Source organism: Cyprinus carpio, chromosome A8 (genome assembly GCF_018340385.1).
Source record: "Cyprinus carpio isolate SPL01 chromosome A8, ASM1834038v1, whole genome shotgun sequence".
In the NCBI taxonomy this organism is placed as follows: Eukaryota; Metazoa; Chordata; class Actinopteri; order Cypriniformes; family Cyprinidae; genus Cyprinus; species Cyprinus carpio.
The window spans coordinates 8,876,670-8,902,007 of record NC_056579.1 but is presented as its reverse complement, the minus strand read 5'-3'; the positions used below and the strand labels follow the sequence as shown (position 1 = coordinate 8,902,007).

Genomic DNA, 25,338 nt, shown 5'->3' with positions numbered 1-25,338 from the left:
ATCCATATATATATATATATATATATATATATATATATATATATATATATATATATATATATTATTATTTTTTTATTTATTTTTTTACAAAAAAAGGTATTTACTTCAAGCTACTTTTCAAAGGATGAAGTAAAGTTTCTAAGACCGTTTTAATATGACCTTGGTAAGTTCAAATCTTTCAGTTTCAAGAAAAATATGCTTACATAAAAGTGCCTGTCATTGAAGAATCACCTGTATACTACCTAAATATTTTATGGAGAGTGTTGTGAATATTTTGAAAATGTTACAGTAGAGAGGAAGAACGTGGAAATAGGAAGAACAGAAAAAAGCCACAGATTTAAGATTAGTGCAATGAGAGAAGCTTCAGTGTTCCTTTAGGGACTGAGATTTAGACAGTGAGAGACAGAGGGGGTGAAAGAGTAGGAGAGCGAGGCTGATTTTGACTGTGCGAGGCAGATTGCAAAAGATAGAGTGAGAACGGCTTGAATGAGGAGTGGAAAATGATTTTAGACAGTGAGAGACAAAGTGGGAGAGAGTGAGAAAAGGAGAGAGAAAGATGAATGAGAAGAGTGAGGTGAACTGAGACGGTGAGAGACAAAGTGATAGAGAGCGTGCTGAATGAGAAAGCAGGGGGTAGACTGAGAGAGTGGGAGAGAGACAGAATGGTACGGCTGGTGCAAAACTTTCTCTCTGCTCAGACAGATCCTCTTCACACCGTCTGCAGTGTGGGCCCTGGAGGGGAGAAGCAGCACATCTCTCACTCTCTGTGACGGGAGCATGTAAAGACAGATTTAGCAGGGGAGGCTGCAAAGGGAAGTCCACATCTGAGACCAGCCTTAAGACACAAGAGCCTAGTTTTAGACCTGGTGCATGTAGATCCTCAAGTGGGGAGAAATTGGTAACAATGTTCTCTCTGATTTTTATTCTAATTAAGTTGGCTTGAAAAAGCCAATTTACTGAAATCTGATTAAAATAACTTCTTCTGAGACCAAATTTTAAAGTGTATATCCTCCTAGACCTTTAAAGCTACAACTACCAAACTCGGCCCAGACCTTCAGACTGGTCTGACTTGGGTTGCTTTATGTTTTCTAACTGATCCGGCGTACAGTTTTCATAAACCAGACAATCAAATCCAACTAAAATCCCATAGAATTTCATTGAGGGGATCAAAACTTTTGTGCTATGAATCTTATGGTGTATTTAAGCTGTCTATTGCTATAGTAAAGCTTAACAACTCCCTACTGAAAAAAAAACTGCTAAAACCAGTCTAAGCTGGTTGGCTGCTTTGGCTGGTCTCCCAAGCTGGTTTTAAAGTGTTTTTTTGCCACTTTTTTTAGCAGGTCAGGCTGGTTTTAGCTGGTTTTAGCTGGTTTTCAGCTGTTTTTTAGCTGTTTTTTTACCGAATCAAATGGTTTTAGCTGGATTAGCATAGAAACACGCTAACAAAATGCTAGTAACTTGCGAATTATGCTAACAAAATGTTAACACCATACTAGTAACATGCTAATCATGCTAGAAACATGCTAGCAATTTGTTAAACATGTTAGAAAACATGATAGGATCATGTTAGTAACATGCTAATCATGCTAGAATCATGCTAGTAACATGATAGTAACTTGCTAATCATATTAACAACATGCTAGTAACTTGCTAATCATGTTAACAACATGCTAGTAACATGCTAATCATGCTAGAAACATGCTAGTAACTTGTTAATCATGCTAAAAAATGTTAACACCATGCTAGTAACATGCCAATCATGATAACAACATGCTAGTAACATGTTAATCATGTTAGAAAACATGCTAGTAACTTGCTAATCATGGTAACACCATGCTAGCAACATGCTAATCATATTAGATACATATTAGTAATTGCTAATCATGCTAACAAAATGTTAACACCAGGCTAGTAACATGCGAATCATGTTAGAAACATGCTAGTAACTTGCTAATCATGCAAAAAAAGTTAACACCATACTAGTAACATACTAATCATACTAGAATCATGATGGCAACATGTTTGTAACTTGAAAATAATGCTAACAACATGCTAGTAACATGCTAATCATGTTGAAAACATGTTAGCAACATGCTAGTCATGCTAGAAACAGCCAATCAACCACCCCAGGTACCCTAGCAAATATGTTTTATACCTATCTGTTTTTCTGATAGACCGTATTGACTTGAAAACATTCAAACTTTAATTTTTAAAACTATTTTAACTTTCAAACTACTTCAAACTGAAAACTTTCAGACTGCAAGCTTTTAAAACTTTTTAAAACTTCCTAGCTAGGCTTTTTCAAGCCAATGTTAAGTTTGTCTACAAACTTTTCAATCTAGTTTTGAACTTGAAATCACATTCTGCAACATAAACAGTATAATGGGGTCCAAATGTCTGAGACCAGTTTGAAAGTGTAGAATTTAAAACTTAATAAACAAAGGTTTATATTTTGTAAGAAACAGAAAAAAATTACCAATTAAAATGTTTTAAAAGAAACATTATGATACAATGAATGAGAAAGATTTCAGATTATTATACAGTACTAAAAATATCATTATTAATTAAAAATGTTTGAAATTAGAAAAATGTTACATGTTCTCAGATTTTTGGACTTGCAAACACTATTTTATCAAAAAACACAGCTGCACTGGAATGCTTTTTGTAACCAGATGTTGTAATTACAACATCTACGAGTCTGGCTAACTGGACTTTGCTAACCATCTGAATTGTGAGCACTTGAAAACACTCCACTCAGACATCATAAGTCAAGTTTACAACTGACCTGGAGTCAGTCTCACTCCTCAAAGTGGGAATCAGAGTCACCTCATATCACATATCGCGTGAGAGCATGAATAACATGCTTTACGACTCAGACTCTGGATCAGTGTGTGTGTTGCATGGGCTTTGTGATCGCCTTTTTCTTATACACAATCAGTGTGTGTGTAATAGAGCAATTGTGACTCTCCGAGAATCACCTCATATTTATTTACAAACCCTCTTTCATATACACACACTTGTATTTTTAATATATACATATAGTATAAAATAAATTTAATAAAAACAATAAAATAAAAAATTAAACTAAAAATTTTGCTTTTTACTTTTAGACTACCTTACTCTTTTTAAAAACACTAATAGTATTAAAACACTTAAAAATCTCGTATTTAGTAGCACATTAAGCATACAATTTTGAAGTAGAGAAACCGAAATCGTATTGTCTTGTAAAACATACTGGATTTTTGTTTTATTTACAACTTTTAAAAAATGACAGTGAAGCTAATGTTGTGGATTGTTTGTGGATTTCCTGTTTGCTTATCCACAACTACAGTGAAATCAATGTATTTTCTCATGTTTTTGGAAAGACACAATTGTAAATCAGTGTCATTGTTTAGTCTTAAAAGATTAGGTCTTAAAAGCATTTTATTCAAATAGGCTTAATTAAATGAATCATTGTAATTCAAACCTGGTTTTCCTTTTTTAAGTGGCGAATAGAAAGAAACAAGCTTTTCTCTTTTATTCTAGAACACAGTCAGAACAGCCGTGACATGCTGTCATGGGGATCAAACAATGAATGTGCGCGCGTGTGGGATTTTTATTTCAGCCAGCTTTGCCACTGCTGTTGTTTGAATGTATTAATAATAATCATCCATTCCTGTGACAGCAGATATCTGTGAATGTTAGAGAGAAGGCTAGTTTGAACACGGTTTTTCTTTTGCTCTCCACTGGAAATATACATGGGGGAGAAAATGTTAAAAGGATGTGGTATTAAAGATGTCTTTCACATGACCACAGATGATCTTAAAGGGATAGTTCAGCCAACCTCATATTGTTCCAAACATGTTTTTTCTTTTTTGTCTTCAAAAGTATTTATGTATGTATATATTTATGAATGAATGAAATGCCAAATCTTTATTCAAAATATTTTATTTTGTGTTCTGTAGAAAAAAAGAAACTCAGTACAGATTGCAGATACACAAATATAGATCTGGAAAAACATGAAAGTGACAGAATTGAAATGACAAAATTATTTATATACCTTTAAGAGACATTGGCCTTGTTATTGTATGACTATTAAAGGGTTACTCCATCCCAAAATGAAAATTTTGTCATTAATCAATTACCCCCATGACGTTCCAAACCCGTAAAAGCTTTGTTCGTCTTCGGAACACAATATAAGGTATTTTGGATGAAAATCGGAAGGCTTGTGACTGTCCCGTAGACTGCCAAATAAATAACAGTGTCAAGGTCCAGGAAAGTATAAAAAGCATTGTCAGAATAGTCCATCTGCCATCAGTGATTCAACCATAACGTTATGAAGCGACGAGAATGAGAATACTTTGAGAATGTGTACATGAAGAAAACAAAAATAATGGCTTTATTCAATAATTCCTCTCCTCTGTGTCTCTCCAAATCAGTGTAGCACCATTTTAGCAATTCTGAGCAGTACGCAGATGGCGTACACTCTACTGTGTCAGCCGCACTGTGTCGATGCGTTGTTTGCTTTCAAACCAAAGCGTAAATACACGTAATAAACATATCCTTGTGGCGAGGCTGACACAGAAGGGCGTAAGCCGCTTGCGTACTAGTCAGATTTATCAAAATGGTGCTACGCTGATTTGGAGAGACACAGAGGAGAGTAATTGTTGAATAAAGTCGTTATTTTTGTTTTCTTCGTGTACACAAATTATTCTCATATTCTCTTTTACGGGTTTGGAACGACATGGGGGTAAGTGAATAATGACAAAATTTTCATTTTGGGATGGAGTATCCCTTTAATATCGGTGTCTGTTGACTTGATCCAGAATCAGGACAGATCAGATCACAGTGCATCCTGGGTGCATTTACTGTGATCAGTTGCTATCCGATTATGATGCAATCACCAATAACACATTAATGCCAGGTGTAAAGGGAGTCATAGCATCTCACTGCAATCAGCACCGTGTCATCCTAGTGGATTACCAGTGAGTTTACGATCATTTTGTCACAGAGAGGATGATGCAGGACCCCGACAGAGAGAATGAGAGAATGGCGGGAAGTGAGAACTAGCGAAGGAGCTGTGTGGGAATAATCCACTCCAACGTATCAGCGTGAAGAGCCTCTGTGCATCTGGATGGGTGTGCATGTGTAATTGGTTTTCTGCTACAGAGACGAGCGTTAGCATGTTCCGCCAAGCAGGTTGCAGCCAACTGCGTCACGCCTGACTCTCTGGAGTCAATGGCCTCGGGAATAATAAACACACACACGGCAGCTGGGCACCAATTAACAACTTTTTTTCCCTTGTATGCCGTCTTTACCTCTCTGTTATGTCTCTTTCCACTTTTGTTTTGCCATCACTCTGCAATCCACACATATGCAAAGGCAGGGCGTTTTGCTCTTGGGAAAGAGTAGGATTATGTACATTAACGTTCAAAAGTTTGGGGTCGGTAAGATTTTCTCTTACGCTTACCAAGGCTGCTGTTATTTGATGAAAAGTACAGTAAAAACAGTAATATTGTTAAATATTATTTTGAATTAAAATAGCTGTTTTGTTTTAATACATTTAGAAATGTAATTTATTCCTGTGATGGCAAAGATGAATATTCAGCAGCCGTTATGCCATTCTTCAGGGTCACATGATCCTTCAGGAATAATTCTAATAAGCTGATTTGGTTCTCAATTGAACATTTCTTATTGTTATCGAAAAATTTTGAAAACACTTCTGCTACTTAATATTTTTGTACTTGTAGTATTTTTGTAAACCATAAAGCATTTTTTTCAGAATTTTTGATGAAAAGAAAGTTCAAAAGAACAGAAATTTATTTGAAATATAAATCTTTTGTAACATTGCAAATGTCTTTACTGTCAATTTTGATCAGTTTAATGCATCCTTGCTGAATAGAAGTATTAATTTTTTAAAAAATAAATAAATAAAATCTCACGAACCCCAAACTTTTTAAGAGTAGTGTATATACAATATATATATATATATATATGTATTATATATATATATATATATATATATATATATATATATATTCTTTTGACATATATATATATATATATATATGGAAAAAAGGGAACAGAGGGGATATTGAGGCTTAGCAGGCTCTTTTGACTTTGGCCACACTTAAGCATCCACCTAGCAACGGCCCAGTAACTGCACAGCAACGCATTAAAAAAAAAAAACATAACTTTTTGCCAACCACATATCGGCGATTTTTGCACAATAACCTCTCTTTTCTTTAACAAATGTAAAAGTCTATTTACTGCCTTTTGACAGATCAACACAAGAGACATTAAGCTGGACTCATGAATTAGACTAAATAGAGAGAGTGAGTAGTGAAAGGAGAGATGAGAGGCCATCTGTTCCAGTTTTTGCAGATCGGCGTGGAGTGGAACACAGCAGGATCATGTCCTCAAAACACAGAGAGAATATTAGAGAGGCAAAAAGAGTCTATATGTGAAAACAAACCTTAACTGACCCATAGTGTTGACGTCCACAGAATCTGTCCATTCTAACAAGTGCTTAACATCAAACCTCCATAATACAATAAATACCAAGTCTCTTTCTTCCTTCTTTCTGCCCTCCATTAATTCTCTCCTGTCCCTCTCTACTTTATTGTCTTATTCTCTTTTTTTAAAAACACTTTGAGGTACTTCAGAACTCACACAAATGGAAGTGTCCCTCACACAAGGGCCATTCGCCCTCTTTCAGTTCATTTCAGAGTGTTTTTAATGCAGTAAGTAATGGAATATTATTAGTGACCTTGAGTGAAAGTCAAAATGCCTTTTTTTTTTTTTAAATTTTGAAAAAAAAATTTTACAATAAATCTCATATCAACCACCTACCTAGATATGAATTTATGTCATATGAACTTCCTACCTAGATATTACAGAAGTTCTAAGCGGCCATGCATTATAATTTTTTTTTCTTTTTGTTTTCTCGTTATAACGACTTAATTTTCTCGTTATCTCGACATACCGAAATTCGTTTTCTCGTTATAACGACTTAATTTTCTCGTTATCTCGACATAACGAAGTTCGTTTTCTCGTTATAACGACTTAATTTTCTTGTTATCTCGACATAACGAAGTTCGTTTTCTCGTTATAACGACTTAAATTTTCTCTAAGAATGTACAAAAACTGCGCCAGCAGGTGGCACTATAGACCTGAATATAAACTGATGGGGTGTTGTGTATACTACCCACTTTACTGTACGTGGACCTTCCTCGTGATCGCTATAATTTGTGCAGTCTTGTTTATTACTGACATTTAATTAATTCATAAATGTTAAATGCTTGAATCAATATGAATATTTTGTGGTATTAAGTTCCTGCTAGATGCATGAGTTTCACCAACGCATTCTGTTTCATCAATAACTGCTGCTTATCAAAAACCAAGGTTGACATCACTGTATTCTGTTTGCACCAATATATATTATATTTGTGCTTCTTTTATAGGCTCATGATTAATTTAAATTTAATTTTAATTTAATGATTAGGTAGTTAATAAGCGGAGATGCTTCCGTTTACCTACAGTAGGACGGGATTTAACGATGTAGGCTGATGTGCTTCTTTTCCTTATTACGAATCTTTATTGTTAACCATATTTATGAGAAATGTGATGTATATGTAAAATCCATAGGTTAATTTAATTCAGTTTTGTTCTGTAATGTTGTAATGTTTTTTTTCTACACACACACACATACACTACACGTACACATGAACGCATTTTTCAAACAGAAGCTTGTAACACACATGATATCTGCCACATAATGACTACTACAAATTACATATTATATATAATTTTATTTAATATAAAGGGAAAATTAAAAGTGAGTTTAATCCAAGCAGCTCTAATGGCGCGGTGTTGCCATTTAAACATGTTAATTACAAAAACAAAACGTTCGTTGTACTGTCTCTGGAAAAAAATCAACAGTGATTGATCAGCCTTTATTTATACAGTATTGTAGACGTTATTATTACCTAGGCGAAGCAAAATTTGGCTGAAATATAGGCTACAGTAAGAGCGCCTGCATGGCTGTCCATCAGATTGCCTGTCAAAGTTGAGTTCGTTACTATAGCAACAGTAAAACTTTCATGTCGTTATAACGAGAAAAACAAACTTTCGTTATGTCGAGATAACGAGGAAAAAATAAGTCGCTATAACGAGAAAACGACTTTCGTTATGTCGAGATAACGAGAAAAATAAGTCGCTATAACGAGAAAACGACTTTCGTTATGTCGAGATAACGAGAAAATTAAGTCGTTATACCGAGAAAACAAAAAGGAAAAAAATTATAATGGATGGCCGCTTAGAACTTCCGTAATTTATGGAATTTATGTCATATGAACTTCCTACCTAGATATTATCAAAATTATGCTTCCTTCCAAGATGGAGTCAAAAGAAATGTTGACAAAAAATTGTATTACTTGTATTTCATTCCATACCAAAAGTATCAATAAAAACTCATCATTCTAATTTAAAATGTGCTCATTTACCCAGTATTTTTGTTTGCAAGATATTTTTTGCTTATGAACTACTACCTATAAAATTTCCACTAGGAAACTTCCTCAATTAATTTTGTGCCACACAGGAAGTTGCAGTGGCCACCAAGGCAACATTCGGAAATGGTCATGCTTAGAGTCCATTGGGGTAGAATCTATTGGAATCAATTGTATTTTAATCATCTACATGGACTGCTATTTGTGTTGCTGCCTACATAGAGTGGCCCAAATCAGTCACATCTGAGGTTTTAGTTTTGGTAGAACACCAACTTAAAAGGTACTTGCTCTAGCTGGAAATATTTTGCCCTAGCTTTTCACAATTTTGGCAACACTATTCCTATTCTCTCTTAAAAACAGAGGTTCCAAAAGGGTGTTTTCACAGTGATGCTATGGAAGAAACATTTTAGGTTCTTCAAAGAACCTTTCAGTGAATGGTTGAGGTTTTTTTCTTAATATGAAGAACATTTTAAAAATCTAAAGAGAATTTCTCAAATTTTTGTGGAATGGAAAGGTTCCATGGATGTTTAAGGTTCTTCATGGAACCATAGTAAAGTTAAGTAAAGCAAGTAAAGAATCTTTGCTTCTAATGGGGCTTTCACAATAGCACTTTCAGAGGTTCATCTGACATTACAGTTTGTTTCATTTGGATAATGTGAATGCTGTTTTCTGAACCTGGGTGCACACCTGCAAACTGTACCTGAGTCCACCTAAAAAGCGTGACTGAATTTAGAGAGAATTTATATCTCATTTCTGCTCAGAAAGATTGACTCCCGTGTTCTTTTGAACCTTCTGAAGTCATGACAAATAGACACGTGCTGTTCTGTGTTGGTCCTTTGGAAATTAATCTACATTTTCAAAATCTGAAGTACAAAAATTAAGTGAGCAAGCACCATTGATTTCTGGATATAGTAGTTACCTAGCGACAGGGGGAAACAGCTGCCACTCTGATGAAGCAAACGTACCATGGTTTGTATGGAACCAAAGACTACCACGTGAATACAATCCAGCAGGGGAGGGGGGGTCATTTGAACTTGAGTTCAGACCAAGAACAAGCAATCGAACCAAGTGTAAAAGCACCCTAAAGCTGGGAACGCACTACATGACTAGCTGAAACATTTTTTGACTGAACTCAACACACTTAAAGACCGTTTCCATCGACTGGAGCAGATTCTAGTCTTTGGCAGACAGAGAGGAGCACAAAGCTAATAACTGAGTCAGTCCACTACATGACACACTAAATGACTGGTGAGTCAAGACTGGACAAATTCTGCCGAACCAAAAAAACAAAAACAAATCTCATGATAGCTGAACTGTGCAAGATCTTGTACCAAAACAAACAGGGCTGGCAGTATTTTTTTCATATATTTATAAACATATAGCTGGCAGTATTTATTTGTGCAATTTGTGTGGAAAAAGAAAAAGAAAACAAAATGCAGTATCCAATTATATTATCTACCCGTGCTTCCGCAGCCGTTCCCGCCTCATCATAGACAACACTGAGGACAGTAGTGCTTTTATTGAAGTATTGAAACATTACAGGTTTGTTTTACTTTTCTTAGTTTGTGCTTAATATAACAGAAAACATTAGCTTTCCTGCTATGTTGGTGTTTCTAATAAAATAAAATAAAAATTTCATTAAAGCTGTTTTTTTTGTTCTTTTTGGCATTATTGTCTGAGTAGACACATTTCTTTTCAGATATGCTTAATTTCCTTAATTATAAAATTTCTAGCGCTGTTTTTAAACTTTTAGTCAAGCAATAATATAGGCTATTTGTTATTTCATGTATGTCTAAAATCAGGGATTAAAAATGAAAAGCTTCTGAGTAAAAACAGTTGGCTATTTTTTGTTGTTCCCAATATACCAGTTAGAACGAAATAAAACATTACTGCTCCATTTATTCAGAAAAACAAGTAATTTCAAAATGCCATTGTGTATTTAAATTTCATTTTATTAGCAAGTGTTCATGCTCCCAATGTTATTTAATGGCGCTGTCAGCACTGCACTCTAACAGCTGAAAAAGCAGCTGCACAGAAATTCAAGGCAATGTAATTTCCTCATCCATTTGACACAAAACTAGTATATATAATTAAACTGTATATATAAAGTAATTTCATTTTGTGTCATATTTGTGATTTTGTTTTGAAAAATAGCTATTCCTTATGTTTGTATATTCGTTATGAAGAAAAGCCTTAAATGATATGAAGTTGATTTAAATACTCTTCAAAACAAATTTTAAGAAAAAGTTAAAAGTTAAGAAAATTTTGAATTAGCCTGTAACCTATAGATAGGTCTAGTCCTATAGGGTAATTCTATTAGACTGCAGATCGAAATAAAATAATTCTTGATGATCTCTTTAAATTGAGAGAAATCACTGATATACTGTAATTTAGGCTATTTTACTTTCTTCGACTGCAGAAAAAATAGTCTAAAACCATTTAACTTGCAATGTTAACTTATGAAATATATGAAAGACAAGAAATAAATCACAACAAGATGTGTAATCAAGAAAAAAATATCATGATATCAAAATGTCACAAATATTAAATGTTTAAAAAAAATCTTTGTGAAAATGACTGGATCTTTATTTAGACACCACACACTATGCAAGTTTTACTACCGACTGCAAACAGTGATTGAGCCCAACTGGAACAGACCTGGTCCAACTGAGCACAATCAGTCGTCAAGACCAAATTGCATTCATAATCAGCCAGACAGTCGTGTAGTGTGTTCTCAGCTTAAAACACTGAAATGTAGACAGTGTAGCCAGCAAGGTTTCGGAAAAAAGACTTAAAAAGAACATAGAAGTTAATCAAATAGGCTTTTCTGATCTGAGGTCTTGATATTGCAATGTTGGAGTGGATTGTGTTCTAATCAATCATTTTCTCACTTTTCACCTCTAGCTGGAACAGAAGCAGGTGACGCCACCGTTCAAACCTCAGATCACAGACGACTACGGTTTAGACAACTTTGACACGCAGTTCACCAACGAACCCGTGCAGCTAACACCAGACGACGAGTAAGTATTGAAAAATGTTATGCTTGGCCGAAGGGCATTTCATTACCACAAATGATCAGTAAAAATCTCTGACAGAAGAATCACTCCACCTGTTTTCCAATGACCTGTCCAGTTGCTAAAAACTGCTAATACGACTGGACTCATGTTTGGTCAGATGTATCCAGATTTAAATTATGAAAAAACAAACTGGCATCTCCTTACACACCGTAACATCTTCCAAATGTATAAATGAAAATTAAAGTCAGTCGTCACTTCTGAGGAATCCATCTTGAGAGCGATTATGTAATAATTTAACAACTTCAAAGTTACATGACTGCATCAGCAGAAGATTTAGCTTTTAAATAACGGGGGTTTCCACTCAGCTTGATTCTGCTGGTCAGGATGGTGAAGTTTATGTCTAAGATTCCCCTTCAGAAGTGAGAGCGAGATGAAGTGAAATGGTTTACCCATCTGGAGGCTATCGTCAAGAGGTGGTGATGTCATATGGAAACATCCCCTCTGGAGTTTCTGATTGCTTTACAGTATGAGGTGCACAGAAAAGGGCCACATTGAAAGAGAGGACAAAAGAATAGCTCTTAAACGGCAAAAACCTGATGCCGAGAGGCATTAAAAACCAGAGATTCATGTGGAAACTGGCTTTAATCAGTATGAAGTGAGTTTCTAGGGGGGCTTTTATGCTTTCAAGTCTTTTCTTCAGTCGCTCATTCATAAACTCGGTCCTTTTGAATACTGCTGTGATTAAAACAAGTGCTAAAATAAGAGAAAGGCTAGTCAACTCAATGCAAAAAATGTGCATTTATTCGATGGTGGAGGATTGTAGGTTGACTCATGGCATGTCTAAGTACATTTGAGTCAGTTGTTGAGGTCTCACCCCATTATTCTCAAGAGATTCTTCAGACATTCCTGTCATTCTGCATGGAGGACAATCACACCGGGCTTTGAGATGCATTGGTCTGTAGAGGTGTATTTCTCTCGAGAGGGACTCCAGTCTTCACAATGACTTTTATATCTGGCTGAATTTGTTATTCTGATTTAATCCATAGAGACAGGCAGTCCTTAAGCTTCTAAAAGGGATTCCTGATTTCAATTTACATGAAATGGAGCTCCAAAAATGCAGCCCTGAAAGAGGGCGGCATCTTTGATTAACAATGTGATTTGGTACCATGACTGAAATGCATCCTGTTATCGCCGAAATCTGAGGGCTGTGCATTCAAAATGTACAATGCTTAGTAGGGTTATGCAAAAGTTTGAAGAATTAGATCCCTTTCAATTCTTGAGTGTGAGCTGAATTGCCCACAACATGGGAAGTTCAGTCGGAATATCCATCCATCCATCCACCCATCATTCTATCATTCCATCTATCTATCCATCCATCCACCCATCATTCTATCATTCCATCCATCCATCCATCCATCCATCCATCCATCCATCCATCCATCCATCATTTTATCATTCCATTTATCCATCCATCCACCCATCATTCTATCATTCCATCTATATGTCCATCCACCCATCATTCTATCATTCCATCCATCCACCCATCCATCCATCCATCCATCATTTTATCATTCCATTTATCCATCCATCCACCCATCATACCAACACTCCATCAACAATCCAACCAACCCATCATTCCATCCATCCATCCATCCATCCATCCATCCATCCATCCATCATTTTGTCGTTCCATCTATCCATCCATTCATCCATCCATCATTCTGTCATTGCATCTGTCCAACCATCCATCCATCCATTGTTCTATATTCCATCTATCCATCCATCATTTTATCATTCCATCCATCCATCCATCCATGCATCCATCCATACATTAATCTATCCATCCGTTCCATTAATCCATCTGAATTTCAATTCATTTAAATTCTTCCTTCCTTAGATTCAAATTCAAATTTGATGCAATTCTCAATCTCATCCTGTTTACTACCTCAATTCGAATCAGGCATTCAGTTCTGAATGAAGTCATCCAGTATCTTGAAGTGATTTGATATTTTAACTCTCCATGAGAAGCCCAAGATGCACTTCACTGAACTGTTGAGTATACAATCATTGCGGAATACAAGTCGATTGAAGTCAATTTGTCGGTAAACCTGTCACTCATAATTAGCAGAAAGCAAGAGGGCTGCAGTCAGATGAACTGACAGACAGTAATCTATAGAGCCACGGCGGGTTTTTAGTTCAATACGAGATTTTCCAAGCAGGCTTCAAAGGAACGCAGCAGCCAGACACTTCAAAAGCAGAGCAAGCTCTGGAAAAGCCTGACGTCCCACACGGTGGAGGAGAGGAGGAGGGGTGATGGAAGCCTTTTTTGTTTGATGGATCTGGCAGACGAAAAAATAGGGTGGGGGGTGAAATCCTTCCTTGTAAGAGATTTAGTCTTTTGGATTAAAGAAAAGTGTGTCCAGAGTGGGATGTGTCTCAGAGCGAAGCAGAAAAAGGATGAACTGAAACCCATTGCGACTAGAGACACGATTCCCTTTTACATGCTGACACAAACAGCTTATAAAGGAACTTGGATTCCCAATGCATTATTATATAGCTACCAAAATTTACACAAAGTACACTACCGTTCAGGTCAGTAAGGTCTTTCAAAAACATTTTTAATGTCACAAAATATTTGTTTAAAATAATGCTATTGTTTTTAACTGTAAATTTCTTCAAAGACTTCTGATAAAATATTCCGCAAAAATATAAAAAAGCACAGATATTTTCAACATTGATAATAATACAAAAAAATTTTTAAACACCAAATCAGCACCTATAAATAATTTCCAAAGGATCATGTGACACTGCAGACTGGAGCAATGGCTGCTGAAAATGTAGCTTTGCCATCTAAGGAATAAATTACATTTTAAAATATATTCAAATAAAAAGGATACTTTAAATTGTAGTACTATTTTAGAATATTACTGTTTTTCGATAAATCTTACCATCTCCAAAATGTTCCTAGTGTGCATTTTTAATTCATGGGTTTCATGTGAGGTCACACAGCGGTGCGGCCGCCATTTGTAGGACCGAATCTGCTGTGCTGTGCTGTGCTCTGGTCTGTGATAACAACAAATCAAAATGGATTATTTACCAAAAGATGTGGATGTATAGGATTCTTTTGATTCAATATTTCTCATAAGCATGCATTTTTACATTTTAGTATTTTAGTTAGCAAGTTCATATTGAAACTTGCAAAAGATTAAATTCGTGTGCGAGAGCTGTGAGAGCTGACTTGCCAGAAGAGTTTTGTTATGCTCCACCTAAAGCTAATAAATAAACGAGATGTTTTTCAACGAATCAACGACACTCCGATCCGTAAACAAACAGATGAAGAAGAGGAGGAGGATGATGGTCCAGCGCATACAGGAGAAAGGTTTGTAGTTTTAGCTTCCACATTCTTTTTATGAATGTAAAATGTTGGAGTGAATAGGATTTGTTTGTACTATTAGTATCATAATTCTAGAAGAACACTCTTTTCAAAAAATCTCAGTTAACTAATAAATATATAAGCTAGTTGCAGTGATTTTTACGATGACAATGTACTGCAGTCAAATTTACATGCATCAATATGTCTGAGATCTTTTGCAGTAGCTGTGTCCTTCTTTTTACAGGTGCTGTGGAAACAGACTTATGTGTGTACAGGTGCTCACCAACCAAAACACATAACAAAACTCAGAATCACAGTTTTGTTGCTACTTTAGTTGCTTCTTCACTTAGCATATAGAGACATACGGGAATAACTGAATATTTCTCTTAAATGTAACCACAAATGTCTTTTAACCTATGTTTTGTAGTAACCAAGAGAAGTGTCATTGCATGAAGAAATGGCAGAAGTTCCTCAGACACCTGTGAACACCGAGCAGAGGACATCCTCTTTATTATTCTTCTCTGACTGGAATAGCAAAGAACAGTTAGAGTCCATGAGAAAGTGAGTTCAACTACATGTCCTCACTGACCATGATTATACTATATAATATAATGTTTTCTGTAACAGTTGGAGGGAATCTTAACTAAAGAGACAAACTGACCAGCAGGAAGCTATGGATCTACTGAATGTGTATTTTTTAAGCATTTTTTTGTGGCATTCACTGATATTTTTTTTGCACAGGGATGACTAGTGAAATCTGTTTCTACAAATTTACTTAAGTATAGTTAACCCAGAATTCTGTCATCATTTACATTATTACATCAGTTCCCCCTTATTTTTTCTTAAACCCCTGACTTTTGTTTTTCCGCAGAACTCAAAAGAAGATACTTTGAAGAATGCTGGTGATCAAAACCAATGGGTTTGTTATGTGTAGACCACATAAAGGGAGTAATTTATTTTCATTTTTGGGTAAACTATCTCTTTAATTAGGATGATACACACTTTAAATTTCAATCACAGATTTAAATTTCATCACCGGACTCAGCCACTTAATGTGCTAGAATTGAATGGGTAAATAACAATAAATAAACAGTCTTTCAAACAACGTGCTTTAATACAATATAATTTCATTCAGTTTGGTGCATTCAGTTAGACCTTTAGTTACAGATACTTGTGCATTATTTGCTCTTTACAGGTGAAGAAATGAAAGCTCCCAAGCAAAAAAGATGTGGAAACGATGCTCCTTGTGGACAATGACTCCAATAACAGTATTCACGGATTACCTTTAAAAATTATTCATAGTAACAGTTAGGTAATAATTATTTAAATTATTTTACTAAGTACAACATTTTTAATCCCAAACACTTTGCCATTTACCAATGTGTTTTTCAAAACACCTTTTACATTTTTAATGTTTTAACCTTTATTTATTAAATGTTACTGTCCAAGTGTACATATAAATGCCTCAGTCATTAAAGTAAATGCATGGGTAATTTTGAAAAATGTTAAATATTTTATATACATATTGTATTACTGCTGTTTTGTTTTTTTGTTGTAATTGCATGGTTTTGTAAATAAATTTTGTAAATAAATTTTCCTCGTGCTAGCTTGATCAAGCGAGTTCTTTAATGGACTTTAAAATTGCTTTCATAATAATGTGATGTTTATACATTTGTTAAGTCATGTTATTTATGTATTACAATCTATATAATTAAAATGAAAGTAAACGTTTTGTCAAGGTAATGTTATCAATTTTAAATGAAATATTAATGAAGAGTACAGCAGATATAGAAATGAAACTGGGCTAAGTCTGGTGAGTCCGGCTTGGATGAGGCAGTTTCGGTGAGTTACGGTATTGCATCTGGTCCGGTTGATTCAGCCTAGAGTCTGAAAGTGAGTACACAGGCCTCCAGGCCGGGTGTGGCAGATGGATCCGGGCTGATGGACAAGTCTCTAGCAGGTGAAAATTTAACTGAAAATGGCCCGAGTGTATGTACTCGGAGAGAGTTTGTGTATGATATAGATGTATCAGCAAACATCAAATTTGTTTGGTAGTTTTCACTAGACTTAAGTGGAATCAGCAGTTCACTTGACAGTAAATGAGGATCTAATCCTAAAGGATCTATTTTTTTTTTTTTTAAATACCATTGTTTTTCGTTGTTGGTGAAATGTTATTATGGTTTCCGATCAGCGAGAAGGCGCTACGCAAGGTCGGCTGCAACAAAAAAGTCACGTGACTGAAACCCATGAATTGCCCCTAATAAGTGTTTTATCTACACAAGCCAAATGTTTGCATTACTTCTCACAATAATCGTATGATTTTAAACAGGTTGTGAAAAAAAAAATTTTTATAGTTACACACGTTATGAAGAATTAAGTACAAAAAAAATTTAAAAAAAAAAAAAAAAAACCAAAAAATCCTTCCTTCCTTCTTTCTTTCTTTCTTTCTTTCTTTCTTTCTTTCTTTCTTTCTTTCTTTCTTTCTTTCTTTCTTTCTTTCTTTCTTTTCTAAAGAAACATTTGTGCAGTAAAGAGGCTTGTTTATTTTGGTCAGTGCCCAGAACGTCCGTCTTTCTGTGTTTCTTCCTCTTTGGCATCACACATTTCCCCCCTGCACTCCCTTTGAAACCTGAGCCTGATATTACGGCATAGAGGTGTCATTCAGGTTATTTTAGGTTTCACTCTTGCTGGGGGCATTTCGACGCCACACACACCCACATACAGTCAAGTGGCCCTCTGGGGACTTTATTCAAACAGACACAGCACAAACACAATTCGGCACTGATCCCGGATCTGGTGAAATATCAGTTCTTACAGAGCGTGTTATAGAGGAGAATTGTCCTCCACGGACCGTGTTTGACAGTATGTGATAAACGAGTTTTGAATCGGTTCAGCATTACGCCATTGAAAAGGCGGAGCATTACAGCAGTGCGGTATCCTCAACAGGCTGATAAAATAGATCAATAGATTCCTGAGGTTCTGAAGAGCAAGAGGTCTGATTTCAGCAAGAATATTACTATCTCTTTAGACATGTAAAGGATCACTGCCAGTGTAAAAAAATAGCCAAGAGAAGAAAGACGCCACTGAATATTTCAGTTGTACTCTAGTAAAATTCTGTCTGCCCACTGCTGTTGTTAGAGCCCCCTTTGTGATTATCCAGCCCCTCGACGCAGATGAGGAAAGGTTGTTGTTGTTGTTTCTGTTCTGTCCCGCTGCATTTACAGATGTGCTCATAAGTTTACATATTCCCTTGCAGAAAAAAAACAATAAAATAAAATTCAGCACTTCCCTGAAGAAGTAACACACCAGATCTTTTCAAACATTTATTGTTCAAAAGTTTGGAGACAGTAAGATTTGTTTAATGTTTTCATTCACCAATGCTGCATGCATTTAATCAAACAGTAATATTGTGAAATATTATTACAGTTTAAAATAACTGTTTTTTATTTTAATACATTTTAGCCATTACTTCAGTCTTCACTGCCACATGATCTTTCAGAAATCATTCTAATTTACTGATTTAATGCTCAAGAAACATTTCTTATCATCAATGTTGAAAACAGTCGTGCTGATTAATATTTTTGTGGAAATTGTGATGCCTTTTTTTCAGGATTCTTTGATTCTATTTTGAAACGGAAATATGTTGTAACATTATAAATATCTTTAGTGTCACTTTAAATTCTGGAAGCTGGGACTGACCCCAAACTTTCAAATGTTATCATATATTTCCCAAGAAAACACATATTGTGCATTTTTAATTTTGTAGACAAATGTCTCAGTTTTCCCTAGCTGGCAAAGTACTAAATGAAAAGAAATGTTTACAGCTGTATTTAATTACACTGGAAATAGGTCAAATTGAGAACACATTCAATATACTCTCCTTGACCAAGTTTGAAACTTTGTATTGTTAGCTGTTCTTGTGTTATTGCCACCAATGCTTATTAGCACCTAACAGAAAATAAATTCATAAAACTGCAAACTACCTTCACTTTTCCCTTAATTTTTGCTTTAAGCCACATTGCGAGACATGTCATGTACAGTTGAATTGTAGCTCTTCCATTAATAATGTTGGTTTCTCTCCTCAGGGATGTGATAAAGAGAATAGACCAGTCTGAGTTTGAGGGATTCGAGTATATTAATCCTCTGCTGCTCTCCAATGAAGAAACCGTATGAGGGAAGAACAATCCGGCTGATGTTTCTCTGCCTGCGGCTCCACAAGACTACTACAGCTGAGTTTAGCTCAGACTATGTGTTCACAGAGAAGAACTTCTCTTTAAAACTGTGTTTAAGACAAAAAGCAACACTAAGAGTTCACGTTTCGGACCCTCCTTGAGTTATTTTTGGGTTACACTGGAAGAAGAAACGACTGGAGAAACTATTCCCGCAATTTTAGCTGATTGTCTTCCTGCTTCCCAGCATCCTCTTTAATTTTCACACCCATGTGTCCATGTGCACTGTTAACTGGGACTCAAGTTAGTTTCTTCAATGTGTGCCTGCATCCATCAGAGACTACATTTCCCATCAGCCCTTGCTAAATATGACAGTTCTAACTTAATGTGCACTTTTATTTTGTTAGAATTTTTTTTTTTTTTTTTGATTCTCTTAAATCTTGTATGAGGCTTGTCCTCAAGCAAAACAAGAATGTATAATGTTTAAAGGTAAAAAAAGGTTGTATTATAGTGTAGGTAGCCAAACAAAGAATTTATGATGCCTTCTATGATGCAAAGTGGCACATTTTAATTCATGATCATGATGGTTTCATCCACAGTGGGTAGCTGTGCTTCAAGCCACAAGCTTTTAACCACCCATGTTGGTTTTAAATGGAAGATAAAATGTGTTTTTTGAAGAAGTGCCTCAAAGATCCAAAATTCACCATGCTCCAAACTGCTCTGAACTCCACATTAGATTGGAGTTGGTTTTCCAATGCACCATCCACTGAGAAAGTGGGCTGCAGGTGTTATTATTTTTTATATATATATAACACAAACACACTAATACAAATGTTGAGAACAAAACATGAAGATTAGACACTGAATGATCACAAAGCCCAAATAGATCTGACAAGCAGTAATATTACCAGCCTCGGCTCATTGGAAAAAAAAAAATTTCTCTATCCATATTTTTGCAAAACTCCAAAAATGTATCTACATTTTACTGCAGTTTCCAGCTGAAATGAACACTAATGGCACTAAGATTGTTTATTTCTTTTCACACAAATTATTAGGGAGCAGATTATTGATTTAAAAAATGCTTATTTTTGCGCAGTTCCTTGTTATGACCTCAAAACACTTTGATAGAGCATGATTTGTAATACATTTTGATATTTGCGTTGCATGACCAGCCCCATATATATGGTTTTCCCCAAATAGTAAACTTGCTCGGTATCTCACCCGGTACAGGACTGCACTTGTGATGTGAAGCACTCGGGCTTGAATCCCGCAAAACCCAAGTTAGGATAAAAGACCTTAATGATTTGTAGAAGCAAGCTAAAATCACTCATGTTTGCATTTGTTAACACTTCAGTTAAGATTAGCATCCATACGTTTTTTTTCAAAAGCCATAGCGCATTAACCTCACTGGAAATTTCATTTCTGAACTGCCACAACATGCAAAGAAAACCAACATAATAAAACATTGCCAGATTCATGTCCATCTATCTCTGATAAAAACTGAATGCAGCTTTAGTGCCACTTACTAGACATTTCACATTTAAAGTGTCATAAAACATTCAAAAAACAATTAAGTGTTGCATAAATATCGAAACAGGGGAGTCCGCCCCCCCCACTCCCAATTGAGCCTGGGTTTAATATTACTGTAGAGTTCATTACAGCCGCACTATATTACCCAAATGGCTGCTTCTCACTCTGATAAGAGGTTTTTTTTTGTTTGTTGTTGTACTCATGTGATCTGTCAATAATGTGCTGTTGAGATGTTGTGGAGCGTGAGAGAACAGTGATGTGACTGAATCTCAGATGACCTAAACACAAGGTAGAACTGTTTTTGCAGTCGCAATCAAATACTGCAAATACTACTCAACCTATTGCAACATGCATTATCAAACACAGTCAGTACAGAATGCTAATCTTTTATCAGTCAGTGACAGCCTGTGTTCGGAATGGAGTTCTAGCGTGCTATAGAAGTAGTATATACTGTATTCTATCTACTATTTGTATTAATAGTAGGTGAAATGATAGTCAATATTCCACGAGAAACACTTTTCAGACATTAATAAGCTGCACTGTCACGTTACGTAGTGATGTTGCGTACAAGCAACTAATAATGACTATTTTGTATTTTAAAATCAATCAGTCAGGCAAAATAATGAGCCAAGAAAAAAAGAGAGATGGAAATGGAAGGTCAAGTTGTGTGTATTGCATTATGGGATATGTTATTCTGCACTGTGTGTGTCTTGGCAAATGTAGTAGGTCATCTGGGTATCCAATGCATACTGTGCACAGTATACATACTGCAGAGATCGTGAGAGTAGCTTGTTAGTATGCTATTACAAACATAGCAGTTCACTCCTACACACTTTTAAACTAAACCATTATGTCTATTTAGATTCCAGGCCACACAAAAAAGCTCTTAAAAATTAACTTCAAAATTTCCATTTAAAGAATAAAAACAGCCAATCACAGGCTAGCTTGACTGATTAATCCCTCACAGTGATAAGGTATTGTGTTATTAAGCAACTAGATATGTTTTCTATCTTCCACAGCATTTAATCTCCCAGGTTTTTTTTATTTTTATTATTATTCCCCTCTCTTCCTGGAGCTTGAAGACGACACTCTCGTGAACGCTTTGATGAAATCAGACCTGTATGAAGAATTGCTGCCATGTTAACAGGATTAATTAGCTGCTTTTGTGTCAGACAGTAGTGAGATTAGCAGACAGGCTAAGAACAAAGAATGGCCGGGGAGATAACAAGCGTGACAAACTAACGATAACGAGGCAGAGAGAAAAGCCAGATTTCCCCACCATGTTTTCAGCTCTCTAATGAAAATCTGGTGCAAAAACAGGCACACAATTTGGTTGAACTCTACTATTTATGAATGATATATGGATTATTTGTAATGTGAACTTTAGTTGAATGCAAACTGCCAACAAGTGGCATTCCAGTATAGTTTGGCAAGGCCATTGCTCATGCAAATTATCAGGTTTTTAACATAAATATGGTCCTACATGAAATTATTTAGCTCAAAATTTGCTTCATTTTTTTTTTTATTCCTGTAGATTTTTTTTTTTTTTTTTTTTTTACAAAAACAGGTACTATGGTATATTACAAAGGACAAAGTAATAAATCATCTTCACCCAACCATGACTTAATTTTCCACCAGCTTGACCTAATGTACAGAATCCACATGAAACAGTATCAGATTTATTGTTGTCCTTTGTTTGGGTTTTATTCATGTTTATATTTTAACTGGAATGAGTTTGGCACAATTGCAAATGTATATAATTTAACCCTTAAAATGATCTCTCTCACACAAATACACACACAAAAGAAATAAATCTGTTTCTGCATCATTATAAGAGATATCTAAATCCAGTGTCCCAACTCTTAAACTTAGAGCCCAAGACTCCAATAAAATACAAGTTCCTGTCCCTGAAAACATTTAAAGCAAGAAATTTCCATTATTTATTAACTTGCCAAATATAAAATCTGTCGCAAGCTGTTTTCTGCTTTTCTTTTCTTTTTCTCGGGTTCTTCCCTTATGTCGAGTCCAAAGCAAATGACGCTCTTATCAATGTGCTACAGGGGAATACTTTTATATTTGAAGTGTTTGTTTTATAAATTATTGTAAATGAAAGCTCTAGTAGAGTTCCTGTGGGCTGAGGATGGGAGAGAGAGATGTGAACATGTCTTTGGTTTTACGAAGTTAAGTCTTAAGCATCTTAGATAACAACTGTAAATCAGTAAATGTTCATTGTAATGACTTCACATTTCCTGTCTCATGATTTCTGGCTGTCAAAAAAAAAAGAAAAGAAAAGAAAAACACTGGTCTGTGAGAGAGCATGTCCAACACTGTCTTTACTGCACAATGCATATTTATCATTCATATATAATAAGAAATATTTAAAGGAATAGTTCACCTAAAAATGAACATTTGCTGAAACTGTACTTCAGGCCATCCAAGATGTAGAGAGTTTGTTTCATCATCTCAACAGGTTTGGAGAAATTTAGCATTACATCACTTGCTCACCAATGGAGTGAATGGGTGCCATCAGGATGAGAGTCCAAACAGCTGATAAAACATAATAATAATCCACAAGTAATGTGAGTAATCCATAAGTTGTGTGTTTGTAATAAACAAATCCATAATTAAGAAGTTTTTAATTTAAAACTGTTGCTTCTGGCTAAAATATGAGTCCTCTATGAATAATTTTGCTTTCTTTAGTGAAAAATTCACCCACATCAAACACTGTTTACAAGTGAAAACAGTCCAAAGCAGTTCTAAATAAATATGTCAGTGGGGTTTTGATTTGAGAGGACAACAGGGGATGCACTTTTTCACTGGAAAATTGTGGATTATTGTACTTATTGTGGATTATGGACTGGTATTTTGGCCAGTTGTGATGGTTTAAAGTTAAAACACAGTAATGATGGTTTTGTTCCTTTCAAACACACAGCTCTTCACTTTACAAGACATTAATTGATGGACTGGAGTTGTGTGGATTACATGTGGTTTATTGTAATGTTTTTATGAGCTGTTTGGACTCTCATTCTGATGGCACCCATTCACTGTACAGGATCCATTGGTGAACAAGAGATATAATGTAAATTTCTCCAAATCTGTTCCGACGAAGAAAAAAACTTATCTACATCTTGGATGGCCTGAGGGTGAGTAAAATTTCAGCAAATTGTCCATTTTGGGTAAACTGTTCCTTTAAAAGATTTTCTGGTTACAGTAATCAAAACGTATAAGTAATACTTTGCAAGCACATGCAACATAAAGAAAAACAGAGGTACCTACAATCATATAACAGAATTTCCTTATCATCACCAGATAATATCTTCATGAATCTCTGATAAACATTGTGCAAGATGTCCATTGCAATCCATCTGGGTGAACCTGAAAAAAAACCAAACATACATGTTTTTAACAATAGTGAACAGCACAAACACACACACACACATAATCCAACACACAATAACTGAAAAAAAATCAATGCTGGCTCCAGTAATATGTGGTTTGTACACGCAAACACAAGGGTGCTACAGCAAGGCCATTTCTCTCTTGCACAATGAGCAGTTTTGGAAACAAAATAAGATTTTTGAGTCATGATAATTGATCCCTCACCGTCTCTCAAAAAACAATTTGGGAATAATGGATGTTGATGTAAGTTTTGGACCGTAGAGAAGCTGTTTACAATGTAGCTGATCCCCTGATATCACTCTAAAAGAAACACTTCAATAATTTATGCTTCTCCTATCAGATTTTCTCTTGGTATCCAACAATTCTTATCATGTATTGGCTAAAAACATCACTGTTAGAATTCATGCACTTTTTTCCTAAGACTGAAGATTTTTTCACTCAGTGCTAATGAATAGTTGATTGCTTTTTTGTAGTATTTTGTAGTAACGGATACAGCAAACTACTAATGAATAACTCCATTTATAGTAATTGACACATGTGTGCAGACAAAAATAAACCACTGAGGAATAGTTTATTGTAGTAAGCTGCCGGCTAACAATCACACATAAACTGCAAGGTCACCAGGTCTCAAATTTGACATTCCAGTGACCATTTACAGTATGACTCCAAATGACAGATCCTTCCTCCCCACCAAACGCCACTCATTTCCAGTTGCATTCTTTTGTTTGTATTCCCTTTCCCATCCCTTCAAGACTCCTTCCTTTCCTCTCTAATCCCTTTTCCAACCCAGACGGCTTGATGCTTCCCAGCAGCAAACCTCAAAACCATTCTGCGAATCTCTGCGTGCCAACCCACCCTGATCCCCTCCATCAAGATTTCCATCTCTTCATCACCAGTCTTGCCCTCGGCTCATATCGACGCCCTCAGAAACTCATTCTCTGTATCTGCCTCTTTCTCTATCTGTCCTACCCTAGACAAGAGTGTTCATTGTGTCTCTCTCACGGGGCCGCCTGTGTTCTGCTGTGCTCTGCAGTCTGGCCAATGTACACACGGCGGGCAGAGAGCGGGCAGCGGCGCACGCCAGCCCTGCACTCACAACAAAGTGCTGCCTTGTTCTGCGAGGTTCAGTGCTGCCCACCACGCCGAAGGAGTGCTGCTCTCAAACCTCGCAAGAATCTGGTGACTTTTTGACCCGTTCTGATGAATAACTGTCCTTCTTAGTGTTTCTCTTCCTACTCTCTTTAAGTACACTCACAGTCTGCCATGTTTCAACATAGTGTTTCCTCTTTCTGAGAAGTGCTCCAAACTCCACAGGCAGAAAAGTTCATAAACAGCCTTTTTGGAGAGTTGGCATTGGTTAAAGA

The 25,338-nt window shown here is 35.8% G+C and overlaps 1 protein-coding gene across 5 annotated transcripts in view; it reads left to right on the top strand.

Annotated features, from left to right (window-relative positions):
• prkcz (protein kinase C, zeta) overlaps positions 1-22,818 on the top strand; it is a 107,606-nt gene extending 84,788 nt beyond the window's left edge. For all 5 annotated transcript variants that reach the window (XM_042761961.1, XM_042761960.1, XM_042761964.1 and 2 more), the window contains 2 exons: positions 11,391-11,506; positions 18,962-22,818. In XM_042761961.1, coding sequence (XP_042617895.1) covers positions 11,391-11,506; positions 18,962-19,049 — 204 coding nt within the window. In that variant the 3' untranslated portion in view covers positions 19,050-22,818. The remainder of the gene's footprint in view (positions 1-11,390; positions 11,507-18,961) is intronic.
• Positions 22,819-25,338: the final 2,520 nt, after the last annotated feature.